Source organism: Homalodisca vitripennis, chromosome 3 (genome assembly GCF_021130785.1).
Source record: "Homalodisca vitripennis isolate AUS2020 chromosome 3, UT_GWSS_2.1, whole genome shotgun sequence".
In the NCBI taxonomy this organism is placed as follows: domain Eukaryota; kingdom Metazoa; phylum Arthropoda; class Insecta; order Hemiptera; family Cicadellidae; genus Homalodisca; species Homalodisca vitripennis.
Genome location: NC_060209.1, coordinates 186,029,895 through 186,049,997, shown reverse-complemented (window position 1 = coordinate 186,049,997; position 20,103 = coordinate 186,029,895). Strand labels below are relative to the sequence as shown.

General features: G+C 32.6%; 1 protein-coding gene across 1 annotated transcript in view; it reads left to right on the top strand.

Moving 5' to 3' along the window:
• Window positions 1–20,103, top strand: part of LOC124358513 (fat-like cadherin-related tumor suppressor homolog) — a 733,849-nt gene that overhangs the window by 625,635 nt on the left and 88,111 nt on the right. Inside the window, 3 exon segments of the mRNA XM_046810807.1 lie at window positions 9,753–9,911; window positions 10,771–10,878; window positions 13,533–13,679. Coding sequence (XP_046666763.1) covers window positions 9,753–9,911; window positions 10,771–10,878; window positions 13,533–13,679 — 414 coding nt within the window.

The window sequence follows — 20,103 nt, the reverse complement described above, 5'->3', positions numbered from 1 at the left end:
ACTTTCAACATGTAACCACGGGATAAGCTGAAAACTGGACATTTTAAAATCCCGAAATAGTGAGCCTATTTTCAAACTGTGATGGGATTAGTAGATAGGGACAGAGCAAGTATTAGATTGATTGAGGTGTTTCTGTACGGTACGCAACACACCTTCAGGTATATAATAATTCTAATTCTTTGTGGCAACAGAAGACTATATTGTTCTATATATTTCACCGCTTTGTTTTTATTTTAATATTTTGGTAGTTTTTTCTGGAATAGGCTTTTTGATAGTGTTACAGATTCTTTTATTGGATTTCCTAAAAGCAGGCTTTGATTAACTCATACAGCTTCAAGGTACACTACTATTAGTTTTGTCTTTCAATCACAAGTACTTGTCTCCAATCTTGGACATAATACACGAGACTTGTTAATCACAACACTTATCTTCATATCACTGTATAGGGGTTGATATAAGATTGTTGTGTAACCTTTCGTCTACGTTTTTGTGGCATTATGTTACTTGTCATGAAGGATATTCGTGGTTACATCTGGATTTACCGAAGTTCTTGCAAAGTTTGAAGGTCAATATTACAAATTGCTCTTAAATTGCAACTACATTACAAGCAAACTAAAGTACAGTATGATAGAACACATATTGAAAAAATGTACAAAATCTCCACAAATGTTAAACACAATAATCGCCCCACGTAAATACCTTTAATATAATAAACTAAAATTTAAACTAATTTGTCAGGAGAAGATATATAACCTTATGAAATTATCGAGGATGCTGAAGAATTCTCGTATACATATGCACAATATACTCTTGGGCTACAACTGCTATTTCCATAGACGTGTTTAATTTCTATTAATTTTGCACTAAAATGAAATGTGTACTTAGCGTCAATAGCTAAGTTTTTCTGAATATTTCATTTCAAAATGTGAAATCAGTCACTGAGTTCAGTATGCAAAACGTCTCTTTGAATGTCTAAGAACTTTTTTGAATCCTTGGTATTATACATTTAATGGATCATTGTGAGAGTGGCTTGGATTTCTGCAGCGCACGCATAACTGTGGAGATATTGGTCAACGAAGGTGTCCTAGTTGAGACTTACGTAGGAAATGGAAATATCAACTCGATTATTTTCTTACAAAATTAACGAATTACTACCTGAAATTAAGAGAAAATTATGTATTTTTGGAGTTCTTTGACATATATCAAACTTTTATATCCTTTAAAACTACTAGGAACTGTGTTTTACGAACAAGCAAATAACTATCAATTATGTTTTACTGATTGAAACCTTTAATTGGTGTTCACATAATTAACTGTAGTTCTGTTCTTCAAGATCAATTTGAAAATAATACAAAAGCTAATACTAAAAATGTGTTAAAGTTTAGTAAGCTATAATTTTAGTTACTATCCATATTTTGAGGGCGAGTTTTTGACATAAATACACTTAATTAAATATAATTCTCTTCCTTCGTTCCCATTTAAACATGTCCTTCGTCTCCTTGGGAGCTTAGCAGTGAAAAAAAATTACGTGTTAAAATTGTTTGACACGTTACACTAGAACTATACTAATTATATCATAATTGCATTACACTTTGACATAATATGTATTATAACACTTTCATAAATTATGGTAAACAGATTGTTTAACTACTATCTCAAATTATGAGAAAAGAATATTTTGGGCTTTGTCTACCAATCAACATAAATCTTGATCATGTATCTTTTTAAATGAATACGACATTTTCTTTGCGTCGCTATCTTCAGTATTTGAGTAGTACATTTTTGACTACACCCTATTTTTGTGCTTCTTTGTATTGTTACATACGTAGTATTTTCTATTAAAGGATGTGTTTTTGTGCGCATTAATGATCTAGGTTGATCGATTCTTCATCACATTAACTAATGGCATTATTTGTAAATTTTTCTAACTTCAAATATTATTGGTGGTTATATCTAGGATCTACCGAAATTTTGCTATACTTTAAATTTCTTTGAAGGTCATGAATACATAAAACATTTCTCTCTTTATACCTTACATTACGACTTCTTTATACTATGAAAGAATAAATATTGATAAAAGGTCAAATATCTCCAAATAAAACTGAACGTTATTTAATAAATATTTCATTCTATAAAATTACCTTTAAAATACCTTTCAGACACTAAAATTGAATGTAATTTGTCAATTGAACATAAAGAACCTGATGTATTAATAAAATCAAGCTGAGAATTCTCGTATACATATTCACAATACACTCCTAAGATACAATTTATATTTCTATAGATGTGTTCATTTTTTAAATTTTTACTACAGTTAAATTTGCATTTACCCGTCTATAGCTACGTTTTCTTCGTAATTTAAAATTCAAATATGAAATTAATAACTGAATTCAATTTACAAAAGCTTTGTGTACATATCTTTGGATACAAATCATAGAAACGAATCATCGCCCACGTTGCAGGAGGAATATAGCTCTATGTTTATCTTTGTTGTTGATATTCTATTGAATCATAAAAGCGTCCTCGATCGATTCAAGCAAGAATCTGATTTCTTATCCAGCAGGGTGGTTTACTCGTCTACCTGATTTCTGCAAGTGCTATTATCTGAGGATATTATTGTTTTCAGAGGATTGTGTTCTAACAGTTTTATACTTTTAGTATATAACTACAGAACAGATTGAAAGTTATATTGAACAATGTCATCAATCCAAGGTAACTAGGCACTTCATGAATGTTTGTGTGTACTTCCCGAAATAAACATTTCACAACAATTATTCACGAGTTACAAAAAAGCAGATTATAGTGTTTAACTCGAGCTGTGGTTTGGTACAAAATGGGGGAATGAATACCAAGATCGTGTCTCTAACCCCACTCATTCAACAACGATTTACTTCCTGAATGACCCTCTTACATAAATTGTCACTAAGATGAATGGATAAAGAACTTACATGTGGATAACTATTCTTTTAGATTCATCAGGAAAGATCGTCTGGCATGGTCTCAAACATAATGGAAACATCTCTAGAATAAAACATTGTATTACTCAACAACTAAATTCTTGGATTGATGCAAATAGATTGAAACTTAACCCTTGTAACACTCAGTGTATCAAGTTACATCTACATCTCCTCATTGCACACTTACACTGCAAGACTCCTCAACCTTACACATTGTATCTCCCATCTGGCTTTAACTCTCTTACTTGTACCAATTTCTTGGGGTTGGTAATCAATGCTAACCTAACATGGCATCTCAACATATTGGATCTTTACTTTCCTAATTGAGCAAAGCCTTTTATTCAATCCTAACCGTATCCCAAGCAGTTGATCATCATGTTTATAGACAAGTGTACTTTGGGCATTTTAATTCTTTAATTTCATATGGATTGATGTTCTGTGGCAACTCTTGTAATTCTTTAAGAGTTCAAGTAATTGGAGAAATGGGTGGTAAGAATATTGGCCGGTGTTAGCTTTAAATGACTGTTTCAACCCTCCAACTGGCGGTCATTTTTTCCTGTAGTGGCGGCATGTTTTCGAGCCTCGTGCAAGGGTTTTTTAAAAAATTTATTAAAAATATAAATTAAAAGTAATATATATATATAGAAGTATATATTTTTGTGTTCGGAATTAAACATATAATAATATTAGTATTTAAATTTGGCCTTAAAAAAATGTTTACTAAATTTTTTTTCCCATGAAATTCAAAATTTACATTTTTTTTTTTCAATTTGGGGGGGACCATACCTAGCAAACCAAGTTATAGTAAGAAAACTATAAAAGTGAGATTACCATTTTGTGTCAAATTTATTCTAGTTTCAGAAACACTTAAGCATTATACAAATTTATGAAACTATAATAGTACTATATAACAAGAAGCAGCGATGCGCATAAATTGTGAAAATAGGGTGTATATGTAAGAGTTTGCTAATAAAAGTTTTACTAATACAGTTTTACTTCAATACATGTTATATTGCATATTTTACTACTCAAAATGAAGTAAACTATACAGCAGTACCGGTAGTAAAATAAATTCCATAACTTTTTTTTTGAAGAGTCGAAAAAAGTTTCATTTTGTCATTACTCAAAAATTTTGCGAAAAATTTTTAAACAGCAAAGTATAAAATGTGTTTCAAAGCTTGTATTATATCCAAATTTATAAATCTATGGTTTCCATCTGATGGGAAATTTTATGTAGTTTTAGAAAACCATATAACTGTGTCCAAATAAATGGAATAATACCAAATTTATAAAATAAAATATAACAACGCGTACCAATGAGAAAAAATTCAAATTTACAATAAAGTACACAGTTTTACAAAATATGTTAATATTTATTTACATCACTTAAAATTGATTAATTAAGTTGAATTTACCATAAGAAAACATTATAACAAAATTTAACTTACTTATTTTTAGTCCGAGTCGCTTGAAGAGCTTGGTGCGCGTCGCCTACAGTAGCCTACAAAAATCACTATTTTTATCACCAATATTCAAGAAAAAATTAATTTCTTATTACTGAAATACTAAATAAATTTCTTATTAGTCTGGCCAAGACTAAATTTTGATTCCACAACTACATGTATTACTAAAATAACAGTATATACGCGACTAACAATGACCCTGGAATGGTCCAAACAGTTATCATACATAACTAAAGAAATTACGGTAAATATATATTTGGTTGTGAAAACTATCTATTTACTAAGACTAAATATTGTTATTTCAGGACTAAAAGAGTGCCTAAATAACGTTTAGTGAGTAAAAAAAAATAACAAACTACGTGAAATGAATTTTAGCAAAGTCATTTTGCAATAGCCTACACAGATTCTCGATAATTCATCAAACATATTTCAGTAAAAAGAAATTTATTTATTCTAAAATATATTTATTTGCACTACTGCAATATCTAACAATTCACCACACACTAAACACAACACTAAAACACAAATAAAACTACTAAAACTTACTAATAAACACGACTCGATACATCAACAACACTCAGACGGCGTCGACAACATGGCGGTCACAATGAATTGCATCATCTTCTTTTACGTTCCAAACTACGAACTTGGTACGTTGCAACTACAATACAAAGAGGAATAAAACTATAGTATTCCTTAGGCTGTTTTTCCCGAATCCAATGGTGCATGAATCGAATCGATACGTTGCCGGAATATACTGTAATGAGTGATAATGCAAGGGAATGTTTGTTTATCAAAATTTTGACGAACAACAATCCACAAGGGGTTATGTTTATCAAAATTTTGATAAACAACAGTTGGAGGGTTAAACAACCTAGTTGCTCACATTTGTGCGCAAGTCCTCACTGAAGAAGTTATCTAAATAGTACGAGGTCGTTAATCGTTCTTTCCATATCTTTGAGTTGTCATCTGAAGTTTACATCTTTGCATACGTCTCTTTATTGTGGGTTTTATAGTGTTCAATGTCTGGTATTGGGTTAGTATGTAATTTGGTGCATAAAACGGATAACCGTTGTGAAATCTTTCGTCTTATTTCTGGTGGCATTATTTGTTAACTCTTCTAACCATGAATGTCACTCGTGGTTATATCTGGGATTTACCGAAGTTTAGATAAACTTTAAAAGTCATTGAAAATATTACGAATTTATATTAAATCGCTATAAAACATCTACTTTACAAACAAACTACATTATACTATGAGAGAACATATATTGAAAAATTTAAAACCTCCTAAAAATTTTAAACTTAATAATCATTATATAAAATAAGAACCCCTAATATAAGAAACATTAAACTAATTTGTCAGTTAAACATTAGAACCTTATGAAATTATCAAGGCAAGCTGAAGAATTCTTGTATTCATATGCATAATATACTCTCAAGGTGCAATTGCTATTTCAATATATGTGTTTAATTTCTAGTAAAAGTTAATTTACAATGAAATATCAATGTACACGCCTTTACCTAAGTTTCCCTTAGTATCTCATTTCCATACGTGAATTCAATCATTGAGTTCAGTATGCAAAACGTCTCTTTTAGAATGTCCAGTAACTTTTTTTAAACCTTGGTATTTATAAATTCAATGGATCGTTGTGAGGGTAGCTTGGCTTTCTGCAGTGGGTGCATAACTGCGGAGATATTTGTCAACGAAGGCGTCCTAGTTGAGACTTACGTAGGAATTGGAAATACATATAGTTTCTCGGGTACTAAATAATGTTATTATTTTTAAGTATATTATTTGGATACAAAGTTAATAAACTACTATCTGAAATTAAGTAGAAAAATGTGTATTTTTGGAGTCTTTTAACGTATATAATAATTTTATATGCTTTAAAACAACTAGAATCGTCGTTTTAAGAACAAGCAAATAAATAAAATAAATTATGTTATACTGATTGAAACCTCTAGTTGGTGTTCAAAGTATTTATCCGTAGTTCTGTACTTCACGATAATAAGAATACAATGCAAATACTAAAAATGAGGTCGGATTTGTGTCTTCTATTCTATTAATAAATCTTTTAATAATATACTTCTCATCCTGTGTTCCTATTTAAATATATCCTTCATCTCCCTGGGAACGTAGCCGCGAACTGAATACGTATTAAAATAGTTTTTCATGTAGAACACAATAGAAATTTATCTACAAGAGTTTCTACGTTGTCAACAGTTGACTCCTTATAAAACAGATGTGCCAACAATAGTGAAAACTCCGACGGATTATATGCCAAAAGTGCTAGACGAAGAGTCGTGAATCATAATGAATATATCTCTATAACTCTATATAAATCGGGTTCCCTTCGTAATCGGTCTTCTTAAAATACTATCTTCCAGACCAGTATAAAAAGTAACATTAAGGCTAATGCGGTGTTACTATTGTGAAGATATGTAAGAAAAACGCACATTCATCACCCATATTCTGGGGAAAACTCTTTGTAGTGTCCGCAATTAATTCAAATCAGTATCTTATTTAGTATCCAACAGGTTGGTTTACTTATCTAGTACTGTGTTCAGAGGAAGTTTTTTCTTCGTTTTAATAAGATCTGTGTGCTGGCAATGCAAGATGGTTTCGTTATAGTGATGAAATCTTTCTAGTTTCATCAATGTACAAGAAAATATGCCCTCTAGTTTAAGACTTATTGCTGAATGGATCAGTAAGTTGGTGTTAATCTAGAAGGCATGGGACTACAAAATTGCACACATTTGTGCAACTTCCTCACTGGAGAAGTTATTCTGAGAAGTGGAGATTGGTGTGATTCGTTCTTGCCATGTAATTTGTTGATATTGTCTGAACTTGAATATATATATATATATATATATATATTCAAGTTCATATATATATATATATATATATATATATATATATATATGTAGGTATACAATAAAACAAAACTCTTTTCTTATCTTTAGTGCTGATCATTTAGTCCCTTTTGAATGACATTAATCAAAAACATTTATAATACAAATATAACAAAATAGAAGAATAAAGGTTATGAACACATTAAAAACTGTAATAACATATGGTATCTAAAGAAGTAAATAAGAAATGGTTTATCTTAAACACAGAGAAAGAGAAAACAAAGTTTCAAGAATTTAATGAAATTTGCCTTAGATTTAACCCAACTGATAAAGAGCCAATATGTTGGATTTCTTATCTTCTTATTAATATTTTTGTGTATTCTTTATTTTCATAATTTTGAAACTGTTAGATTCCAATTAGAGATACACTTTAAAAAATATATGTTCGGCACATGGTGTATTCATGGCACATGGATACACTTTTAAAAGGTTTGATGTTGAACATTTGCACGATGATTGTTCATCCTCAGATTAAGTGGTGTGATGTTTCTCCAGTTTAGTCTTTGGGGCCATATTTACAGGATAATTTATAAACTAAATTTTCGCTGTTACAATTGATATCTTCTGCATAGAATATATTTAGTTAACAGTTTGTCGATTACATCATACTTTATATTCCACAGCGTGGTTTACTCATAGAAATATTGATTGCTGTTCTTATTTTGAATGGAGTTTGGAAAAACCAATACATTTTTTGTCCAAGTTTTAAATTTGGCATATTTTTTACAATATTTAAAACATGTTTTTGGTTTGAGTATAGTCACTTCAATATTAATCGCTTTTGTAGTTTTTATGGTAATTAATGAATTTGACAAAGTTTTTATATAATTGTGGAAGTGAATTTTATCCGTACATAGATTCTTAGCTAGTAGAACAGTAGAATACCCTTGGGGTATTAGATTTCTTTAAATACTGTGGATGGCAGCTCTCATAATGTAGGTATTACATACTATTTCTGTCCTTGACATGAGCTTTAGTTTTAAAGCAACCGTCATTTAATAGAACGTTTGCATCAAGAAAAGTCACTGAATTTTGTGATGATTGCCAAGTGATATTGACTAAGGAAAATCATTTAGTTATTGTAGGAATTTTTCAGATTTTCCATTCCATTGTTGCAAAGTAGAAAGATTTCATCGCTATAACGAAGCCAAGCCAAGGGTTTGAAAGTGTTGGGCTGATAACAAGATTCTCTCAAGTAATTCCATAAAAAGATTAGAGTATAAAGAAGTCATTTTTGTTCCTATTTCTGTTGTCCTTTAATTTAAGAAAGTTTTTGTCTAGAAACTTAAGATTTTTCATGGTCAATATCATAGTAGTTAAATGAGTATTCTAACAAAAGACCTTCTCACTCTTTCAAAAATTCCTGGCTGATTTCTGATGGTTCCAGTGGTGTCATGAATACCCCATTTCTTGAATTAAAATCGGTGATGAGTATACTAGAGATGTTATATGGTCCCAGACAGAAATCAATGGGATTCTGAAGAACATGGAGACTATGCCACAGGACCACCTCTACCAATCTAACTCTAATGATACACTTCATTTAAATGTTCCTTCTCCAGCAAAGTATAATGTGCTGGTGCACTATCGTGCATAAAATATACATTTTGCCTCCTTGCAAGAGGTAAACCTTATAAAATTTCTTGAAAGTCATTGATTTAAAAATGTCTGTATGCATTGCAATTTAGTTGTGAAGGTATAACATATGGTGTACACTCAATAATCCTGATGTGGGCAACCTGCTGGAGCCTGAAACCAACGAATAATAAGTTATTTTTGATGAAAATCTCGTTCAATATTCAGATATTTAGTGAGTCACTATTGGAACTTGAAACTAAGCAATTCTGATGTATATTGTTGTGTTTTGTTTGAAGGTGATACTGAAAGAAAGTGGGACACCACCCTTGTCCTCCATAGTTAAGGTCGTCGTTATGATAAGGATTAAGAACGAAAACTTTCCAAAGTTCGACCAGGCTCTGATCTATAGTGATGCAGAGTTTTGTTTGTAGGAGACACTGACGGACAACGTGATACCACCCTAGTCCTCCACAGTTGAGGTCGTCGTAGTGGTGAAGTATAAGAATGACAACTCTCTTCAGTTCCACCAGACTCTGATCTATAGTGATGGAGAGTTTTGTTTGTAGGAGACACTGACGGACAGTGGGATACCACCCTTGTCCTCCACAGTTCAGGTTGTCGTGGTGGTGAAGTATAAGAATGACAATTCTCTCCACAGTTCCACCAGACTCTGATCTATAGTGATGGAGAGTTGTGTTTGCAGGTAACACTGACGGACAGTGGGATACCACCCTTGTCCTCCACAGTTGAGGTCGTCGTGGTGGTGAAGGATGAGAACGTTAACTCTCCACAGTTCGATCAGACTCTGATCTATAGTGATGGAGCGTTGTGTTTGCAGGTAACACTGACGGACAGTGGGACACCACCCTTGTCCTCCACAGTTCAGGTCGTCGTCGTGGTGAAGGATGAGAACGACAACTCTCCACAGTTCGACCAGACGTTCTACCACATCATGATACCCGAGGTGCAGAGCAAGGAGTCTACATTTATCATCCAGGTACGTACATCGTCCTCAGTTTATACTGCGAAATAAAATAAGTTAAAATATTCCATTCATTAAAAGAATGAAATGAGTGTGGCCCTACACCTTTTTGTTAACTTGTAAAATTAATTCGTAGAGTGTTGTAATAATTCAAAATTAATTACACAAAATGTCCTATGATAAATAACAAATTATTATTATTTGCATTTCGAAGGTTTTGTTTTTCAAAAATATAAGTGGCGGGGTAAAAATTTAGTGATTTAAATTTTTCCTAGATACAATATTGATACAGAATGTCACTAAAATGTGTACCTGGATGTCCTATAAAGTCCATAAAAGTCGATAATAATCAGTGATGTTTTAATTTTTTTTTAGTTTTTCCATAATCCACCAATTTGTATTTTCAGTCGCCCACTAAGATCGGGGAGATTGTCGCCCAATGCCTGGTTCCAAAATAGTTTAAACTGATCCTAGACTCCGTTTTACGAATTTAGGTTAATGAAGAGACTAGTTAGTAGTTAAGAAGTTATATATATACTATATATATATATATATATATATATATATATATATATATACATTTCCTGAGATTATAGGAAAAGAGAACTCCAATTGTATAAAAATGTATGCTGCAAAGAACTGTGTATTGTTTCACTATGCGTTCTAAGTTTAGACTTACTTTTTTATGTTTGGACAAATTTTATAAAACTGAAAATTGCATTTTGTTGAATTATATAGCTAAAATTACAGGTCCCTTAGTAGTGTTTAATATATTCTTTAAAATTTGTACGTTTTCCCGTGAGTTTTTTATTAAAAATATATGAATTATTAAAGGGTTGGTCAGGATTTTATTGAAAAATGTATTTATTTCCAGAATGAAGTAGATGCCAGTGAATCAGACTTGGAGTTCGAGGCTTTATTTGTCGGTGAGGCCTGGCACAGTTTGGACTCTGATAACCTCACAGGCTACCCCGTGTTCAGGGTAAGTTGACATTCTGTTGCATACATTGTTACAGATAGAGTTGGATGTGGTCTCAAAGTTTGTAAGGTAGGGTTACCATAGAGAGGATTATACTTTACATACAATTATGTATTCTGGTAAGGTAGTAAACATTGTCCTAGATATAATTAAATGAGGTCTCAACTGTTTGTATACGGTGGACTGTAACGTTACTTGCTTTTCAGTCTTCTGGTAAAGTTTCTTTCTGTAGTAGACATGCTCTCATTAGAATTACTATAAAGTTATTGCTCTTTGTCAAAAACTTACAAATTCTGGAAATTTTGAACATCAACTATCCTTTTTCAATACCCAGCAGAGATCATTTCTGGCCTGTTTCTGGCCTCGTACATTCTAATTGAACCTTTCACTTTGCACAGCAAACACCGATGTGTCACTTCAATCTAGACAACCTTACGGATATGACTGTTAGAGGGTTTATTAGAGGGTTTCGTTCCTTTAGTGTCAAAGGTTCTTTCTAGCCTCAACATAAAGGTGTGCCACCCCTGCCTCCTTTGGCTGGAGAGACTGGTTCAGAGCTGGCTCCTCCTACTTTCGAGAGGTCATGACTTGAGACTAGTGACCTAAATACCTAAATTATTCTTCATGGATCTCGATAGAAGGTAGCCTCTACCCCCAACCGTACCCCTTGAGAATATCCTATCACTCCGGAAGTAGCGCAAAAGTCCTTATATGATTAGATAAAATTTATATTCTCCTTGTCCTAAGAGAACAAAAAAAATCCTGTTTTGATGCCACAGTTGTTTGCAATAAAGCATTCCATATTAAACATTTCTGCAACTAGGGTGAATTACAGTTATAGTTTTTTAATATTTTGGTAACTCGAAGTAATTTGAAACATTACTGCATTCGTACCGCTGCATTATATTGGATTCGTGTGTATGTATATATATATATATATACATACACACACATATATATATATATATATATATATATATATATATATATATATATATATATGTTTCGAACTACTTCGGGTTAGCAACATATCAAAAAAACAATCACTAACTTTCATAATATAATTTCTAAGATGTATGATGCTTCAATTCAACAATTATGTGTTTGATTATTTATTTTATTACACTAATAATAACCTAATATTGTATTCAAGAATAATATTTATACCTTTTACCTCACACACAGATGTACAGTTTATGTTGGGAAAACCATATTCTCTTTTGTATGAGGCATATTACAGCCTGTCAGTTGCTTGACAATAGTTTTTTTAATACATAATTTTTAAAGTGGTCTAAAAACGCAAATAGTACAAGTAGGAGAGACAAGTATAAAGAGTGGTTCCACTGAGTTCCAACATTATAAAGTTTAAAAAAATTAATGCGTAATGGCAAGTTTTAATATATAATATAAGAGAGTTCTTGGAGAATTCAAACACAAATTACTATCTGTAAAACGAAGGCCTGCACAATTACATAAACCCAGGTGCGCTTTACCTTCCTCGTAATTACAGAAGCATTAACTCATCTTCAGAACTGAAATTACCGAGAGACAAGAGCTAACATCACTTTTTTAATTAAGATTTACATTCGCATTACAATTTCATGGTTTCGTAGGGAAAAGATTCTTTATCTTCTACTTATGTACTAGAATGTGTGTAGAATGAACAAGGATGCTTTGTGTCCTTGATTTGTGCCTTTTTTAGAAGACATTAAAAGAAACTTTTGATTACTTTATAAGGAATTATAGGTATTTTAAACATTAAATTTTTATAACTTTTGTAACTAGGTACAGATTAAAAACTGCTGGAGGTAAAAAAGATCTATTTTATGTTTTAATATTGAGGAAATATATTTTTCCTCAATATTATTATTGAAATAAATTTTATTCCATGTAGATATTTAATTTTGTGTTTAAAACTTATTTTAAACAGTTTCTCATAATGCTTTCATTATAAAACGCACTGAATACTAATTTCAATGCCTACAATTCCTCTTGAATTGGTAAAGGTATCTTTTTCATTCGTTATGGCTAAAGGAAACGTATTATAGGATACATTGACTATAATGTTTTAATACAATATTTAATCGCTAAACTCACATTGGTTCCAGCAAGATGGCGCAACCAGTCACACTGCCGTTAACAACATTGCTTTCCTCCAACAAACCTTTGGCAACCGTCTCATCTCCCTTAGAACAAACTTTCCTTTCCCAAATCTTACAACACCGGACGCTTACGCCCGGGGAATGTTGAAAGAAAACATTTTCCTGTGGGTTCTGGAAAACGGAAAATTTGTTTTTGAAATTGTGTTCTGCTATGCCTGCTTATTTCCTATCTTCACTTTTAAGTTACGTCGTTTATATTTGGTTGGTTCTATATGCATTCTAACATAGGGTCTCTCTAATCACTGACTATTCATTGAGTTTTCTAAAACTTAAACTGAAAATAAAAGCATTAGTTAGCAAAAACTTAATGTGCTAATAAATAACTTAAGAACACATTTGCACACATTAGGTATATGATGTAGGTTATTTCAATTAGCCTCATTAAGTTAATTAGCCTAAAAACTTAAATGTTACTATTTTATTGTTCACATTTTCCATTCAAGTGTTACTGATAATGCCAACGACTAGTAGTAATTATAAGTGGGTGTGTTACAGCTTCTAGCAGTGGACTCGGATTGTGACAACAACGGGAAAGTTCAATACCAGGTCAAATCCAGCCACGATCGTTTCAGCATACACCAACACTCTGGGGTGGTGTTCGCTCAGCGCCCAGTCCTCGCCAACCACGACTTCGACCTCCTGGTAAGTAAATTTAATTTTAAAATACCAGGTCAAATCCAGCCACGATCGCTTTAGCATCCACCAACACTCTAGGTTGGTGTTCGCTCAGCGCCCAGTCTTCGCCAACCACGACTTCGACCTCCTGGTAAGTAAATTTAATTTTAAAATACCAGGTCAAATTCAGCTACAATCGCTTCAGGACTTCTAACACCTTGGGGAAATCGTCATTGATCACTCTTCAGAAGTAGAAGAAAGAGTATTCTACTCTTCGACACAGTGGCGTATACAGAAAATTATTTCGTGGGGGGAACACTGGGTGATTTAGGCTGTATGAAATACACTCATTGAATAGAGGCTCGGAATCTTCCAATGGGAAATTGTTTAAGTTTTAAAATCTCAAAAAGTGTTCTAGCCTTAAACGAATAACTAGGTGCGGTTTTAATGTGTGTTTTTAAAATTTGGGGAAGGTTTTGAGTCCCTAGGCCCAGTTTATATACGCCAATGCGTGGAAATTATTATTACTGGTATTGTGAATTCCATATATTTTTCCCATTAGTCATATTTATCCATTGTACGCTTATAATATGAATTCTGTGTATCATAGTACCGACGGTAATCTAAATAATTTTCCAACTCAGTTTTATTATAGACCTTACAAAGCTGTTGCATATTTAGGCAGAGGTTATCGAGAAACAAATATAAAAAATAAATAGAGTTAAAAATACATTATTTATTGTCATTGTAAATTAAGTCTAAACATACTGATATTAAAAAAGATTTAAGTTGTGGAACGAATCTTCACTCAGGCGTAGATTGAGATGAGATAGGCCATAAATTAGTCAGGTACTATCAATTGAAGCTATCAAGGGCCGCAAGATGGATACAAAGGCGGTTGCATCAATACACCGCGCCCGCCACACAGATGTTGGCCGCCTTTATCTAGCCACATATTGGCCCTGCGCTGCATTGCTATCCCATCTGTGTGCGCGGAATTTATCGACGAACGGAATGTTCTCTCTGGTTTAAGCGGTAGTATAGGGTTTCTTTGTAGGAAGCATTTCTAATAATTGGAATTCTCTTGGTTGGAAAAGCTTACAAGATTGGTTTTATCTGCGTTTTCTTTGAATTCGTAAATATGATTTCTCAAGAAATTATCCTCTTTCGCGTTAGAAATAAATATGAAGATCCTGTTTTAACACTCTCGTCCATCGTGAAGATTTGTCAGAAGGATATATACTCGCCTGGGGTTTGTTGTACGCCTTACTAAGGTCTCCTTACAACAATATAAGAATTAGATCTGACATAGTCAAGTTATGACATTGGGCTATTCTCTTTCATGAAAGATCAAATAGCAACTGCAACTTCAATACGAGAAGTGATGCCATTTAACCAATTACAAATCTTTACAGGTAATCGTTCTTTAGGCCTGTTCCCAGGGAGAACTTTTGTTTCTGTGAATATCGCAGGTTTGTTTATCCCCGTGGGGATTTTTTTCTGTAAAACAAATAATCAAAAATGGATTACTCAAAGAAAACCATGCAACAGATGGTATGATTTAAATTCCATACCAGTGATATGTTTATCATACTTTACAGAATATTAACCGGTAGCTGAAAGAAGACCATTCTAAACGCTATTGAATATGTTTTCCAATGTCTAATTCTGTTATGTAAGCTTTAAATTCACTAGAACTGTCTCCCTCAAGATGAGGTTTCGTAGCATTTGTTTGGTTTTGTTAAAGGATATGTAGTCTTATTCGATACATAATCCAGTTCTTGAGGAGTAAAGATATCGTTAAGTAGACTTTCATTCATAAATCAGTTATATTGGTAATATTACATTATTTAATATGAAAGTGAGCTATCTATAAAAGGCTACTGGAATCTCCAGAAGAACCTATCTTCAAAAGCTATGTTTTTCAGCTAAATTAATATTGTCGTTTACGTTTGAACGTAATAAGGAAGGGGTTTGTTGTCTACCACAAACTGCTTTACCACAATAACGTCGCAGGTAATGTGCATGAAATTGCGTTTATGCACACTTGTCATAAGTCTGATCTGAAACCGTGAAGATCTGAGAAATAGTTCTTGTCAAGGTTGTCTAAGGTAGCTATGATTATTAAAGGAGTTTTCGGTCTCGCAGGAAATTTTGGTATTTATGATTCAACAGAGGTATTTTATGTCTTCTTCGTTTTGCCTGAGACTTTTCAAGAATACTATCCTACGCTATTGCTAATTTTTTGTTCACTCTGCGAGGTTATTTCAGGAGAGGAATATTTAACTTTTGGTGTACATTTCAGTCCTAACAGAGCAGTAAAAGATACAGCAATATGATTTTGCTTGTGAATCTTATTTTTTAAAGCGAATCTGCTACAGTACAGCTAATATTTAGTATGAACTTCAACTATAATAAGAATGGAACTGTTCCAAACTGAAACACGTTGGTTTTGACTATTTGAGACTACCAGAGCAACAGGTAAACAAAAACAGAACCATCACACCCAGCAAGAATCGTAAGGACACCCGAAAATATCGCCAATTTATTTCGCCATTAGTCATGAGTTCAAATCGATCCATGCAAAGATATGCAAGAGGCTTAACATAAACCTGATATGCGAGAAATGTGCCAGTCAAATTTAGGCGGTAAAGCAACTGAAATTTACTGTATTTGAAAAAATAGTTGTCATTGCATCGCCACATGCGTATGTTCTTTAGTGATAACTCAAATTCAGTTTAATAAACTATGAAGCTCATCTTCATCTACCCTGTTCAGTAAGTAATTAAACCCTATAATATTGTTCCCATAAAAATCACTCCAACTTGTTTTAATCTCTTTCCGAATCTCAGAATGTTATAATTTTTTGTGCGGTTGACCGTTGCAATTTAATGGGGCTGGATTTCTCTAAAGAGTAACGTGACAGTGAATTCTAAAAACTACGATTCCTTGATCAATGAATTTCTATGATCAGAACTGTAATCACCAAGTAAACCCAGGGGAATTTTATATTTGCAAAAAGATAAGCTTTTCGCACCGCAAACTGCTAACTTATCAATGGCAGGTGCGAGAAACATGTTTCTTGGACTCTAATGTGGATGGACGTATTATATATTTGACGTATCTATAGTCGATGAGTTTTTTTCCTTTATGACTAATTCCATTAAGGACATTTGGAAGGGTCAACCATCTGCTGACATGACCATAAATCATGACTTTATTAGAGCATACAATATAACTATGAGCCTTTGGAATTTAATATAACTTTGGATAGTTAGGATATTTTTCGATCCACTGAAATTCCTATACTGTAATATAAAGACTACATAATTTGAAATCTGAAAGAATTATAATTGTGTTATTCCTCAGTAGAGCCTCGAATTTTCCAACTTTCACTGGAAACTTTGTTATATATTAAGAGAATTACGTAGACTTTTGTCAGAATGCTGAGTCTGTGAAATAGAAAAGCGAGAAACGGGCAAAATTTGTCGTGTGGTGAGCATCAAGGCTTGGCAGATCAAAGAACATGTGAATGTGAGAAAGTCTCGTCTGTCAGTGAAATATACCTTTCTCTTTGCCGTGTAAAGTATGCGTCTTAGATGTGGCTTTTCTTGAATTCAGATACAGTAAGTGAGCAAGAGGGTTCAACAATAAAGACACAATTTTGTATTGCTACTGTGTTTAATTGTTTCACAGTCGCTATGCAACACATTTAAGAAGTTGAGATGTCGAGTTTGAATTTGACAAAAAGTTAATAAGTCCCCGCAAATCCAAATGAACAATTTCTGTACACAAGGGAATGTGCGTTTTAATCAATTTTAACTAATCGTTGTAACTAATTGTAAAAACGAAGTATAAAACAAGCTTTTTATAAATTGTAACTCATATTATACTACCACGTCTCAAAAAAACTGAGTTTCTTGTTACATTAGGAAAACAATCCTCAAACAAAGAGTTAGATTACACTTCCGAAAGGGTTTAGTTAAACTAACAAAATAAAGCAGATTTAAAAAATTTTATTATTTTTTTGCGTACTATTTACATTTCGGATGCCATGTATCCATCATCAATACATTAACCTGATGTTTATGGTTTCATCGAATAGTAGATATAAAATTTAAATGTTTTTTAATGTTTTACTATTGTTAATTACGTATTTAGTATTTTATAACGTTTAATAACGGTATGCACTTGGCTTATGGATTTCTGAAATTACGATAACGCTTTATAAAAAGTTGTATATAAATAAAGCTAATAAAGCTAAAAGAAATCTAAACTGAAATTAAAATTACTTTGGGAGGTGTCTAAAATTGATGTGAAAATGTACTATTGATTTCTATATTGTATAGTCATTAAAATCACGTGTTTATGAAAATAAAGCTAGAAACATCAAGACTATTGATAAAAATAATATTTAAGCCATCGGAGTGGAATTCTCCACTTATATTTTGTATCTGTTTGTGACAAATCATTTACTAAACTACTTGTTTCTATTGCAAAGTGCTGATCCTTATTTATGTGGCTTTTTACGAATGTATGAATTTCTTCTCGGTGAAATTGCTAGATGAGTTAATACATCATCCAATATTAACTTAACAGTATATTGGTTTTTTAATAGTTAAAGTGCTATTTGTTCAACTCTTAGATGCAACACACACCCACACACCTGCACAAGGCTTGTTTACAAGACAGGATGTAAGGGGTGTAAGCCGGAACGTGCCTGTGCCAGCATGTAACGGTTTGTTTACAAGATTCCGCCATGTTCCACTCTGAGCCACCGTATGTCTGCGGGAGGAATACACACATAGGGGAGTTGATACAGTACGTAATCCTGGATCTTTGAGCCAGTTTGAAGTTTATAAGCGTACATCATAGTGTCTTGCGAAATCAACAGATAAGTATTCTTTGAGAAAGACATTGACAGCCATCCGCGTTAGTCATTGAGATGGTCTAAATAGGATCGTACCAATAGGGTTAAAATACTAAATGATAAATATTTTTTTTGGTCTCATTAGCTTTTCAAACTTGCAACCAACCGTCAAACATTGGTAATCGTTAAATCGCGTCTACAAACGAAAAAAATAGTGGTTTTCAGCTAAACAGCTGTTATTTATCTTGTTGCTGATTTAATCATTATTCGCGTATATTAAGTGAGCCAGTAAAAAAGGTTACCTGTTGAAAAATTATTCTTAAACATTTTCGAAAGTTTTGATAACTACGATCCTGAGGATAACTAGCACTGTTTCCGATTAATTTATTTTCTTGGAAAACACACCACTCGTTCCTAGAGTTAATGATGTCACGTGATACAACGTGTAGAGACAAGAAATTTTTTGTTCGAACCTGTTACTTCAGGTTTACAAGAACATGTCATGTACAGCTCTAGGCTCTCAGCTCTTTTTATTTCTTATATCTTTTATTCTACAGACGCTCCTTCATTGGCTTATATATTTTCTAATTATTTTACCATTGCTCTAAAGAGATGTTTGATTCATATATAAGTTCTGCTACACTTCTGGAGATTTTTACCTTTAACTTAATACCACAGTTCGTTTTAACCCCATGGAAGGTTCTTTTCTAGTAGATTTATATGAGCCTTTTATCCAAGGGGACTACTCAGATAGTGCCCGTTATCCCTACTCATGGGATATTGACAAGAGGTGACACCCCTATTCCCGACCTTACCCATCCCGAATATCCTGTCAATCTGGAAGCAGTGCAAGTGATCATTTATAACTAAGTGCAATAATGGGTTTCCTCGTATTCTTCCTCTAAGTAAACAAAATAAGACACAATTCTTATAATAGTTTTAGCTTATTATCAAATTTTAAGCCAATAACTGTGCTAAATTATAAGGGATATATTATTGTATTTGAAGACTTTATCGAAGATGATATTTTTCAAGTAACCAACAATAGCATTAGTCAAAAAGTTTGTGAATACTGACAACAAAGCAGAAGGACAATACATCACCTGTCTTGACAGGATACGGCGTCACTCAAATTACTCGAGAGTTTCAGCTAATTATAAAGTTACTGGATGTTGTACAGAAATTGTTAACAAGACGTGTTGAAGCGATGTACATACGACGCAGTTTTACACGAGTTTCTTTATAATTGTTGTTACTTGTTATACTTGATATCTTAAACTAGCCTTACATAAAATGTTCATTAGTTATAAACAAAACTGGGTTTTAGTTAAAATTTAAAACTTTCATGACGTGTTCATGTCAGATTAAAATTGCAATTTAAATGTGTATAGATTTTGATTAACTTTTGCTTAGTGACATCATTTTGGTTATTGCCACTAACCATTATTGTGAAATAAGTTTTCAGTAGTATACACATTTTAGTAAAATGCTCGTAAATTAGGAAATAATACATTCAACTCTAATTAGTACCTTTAATATTTTAAGTGAAACCTACCTTTTTATGTTTTATATATTTCATTC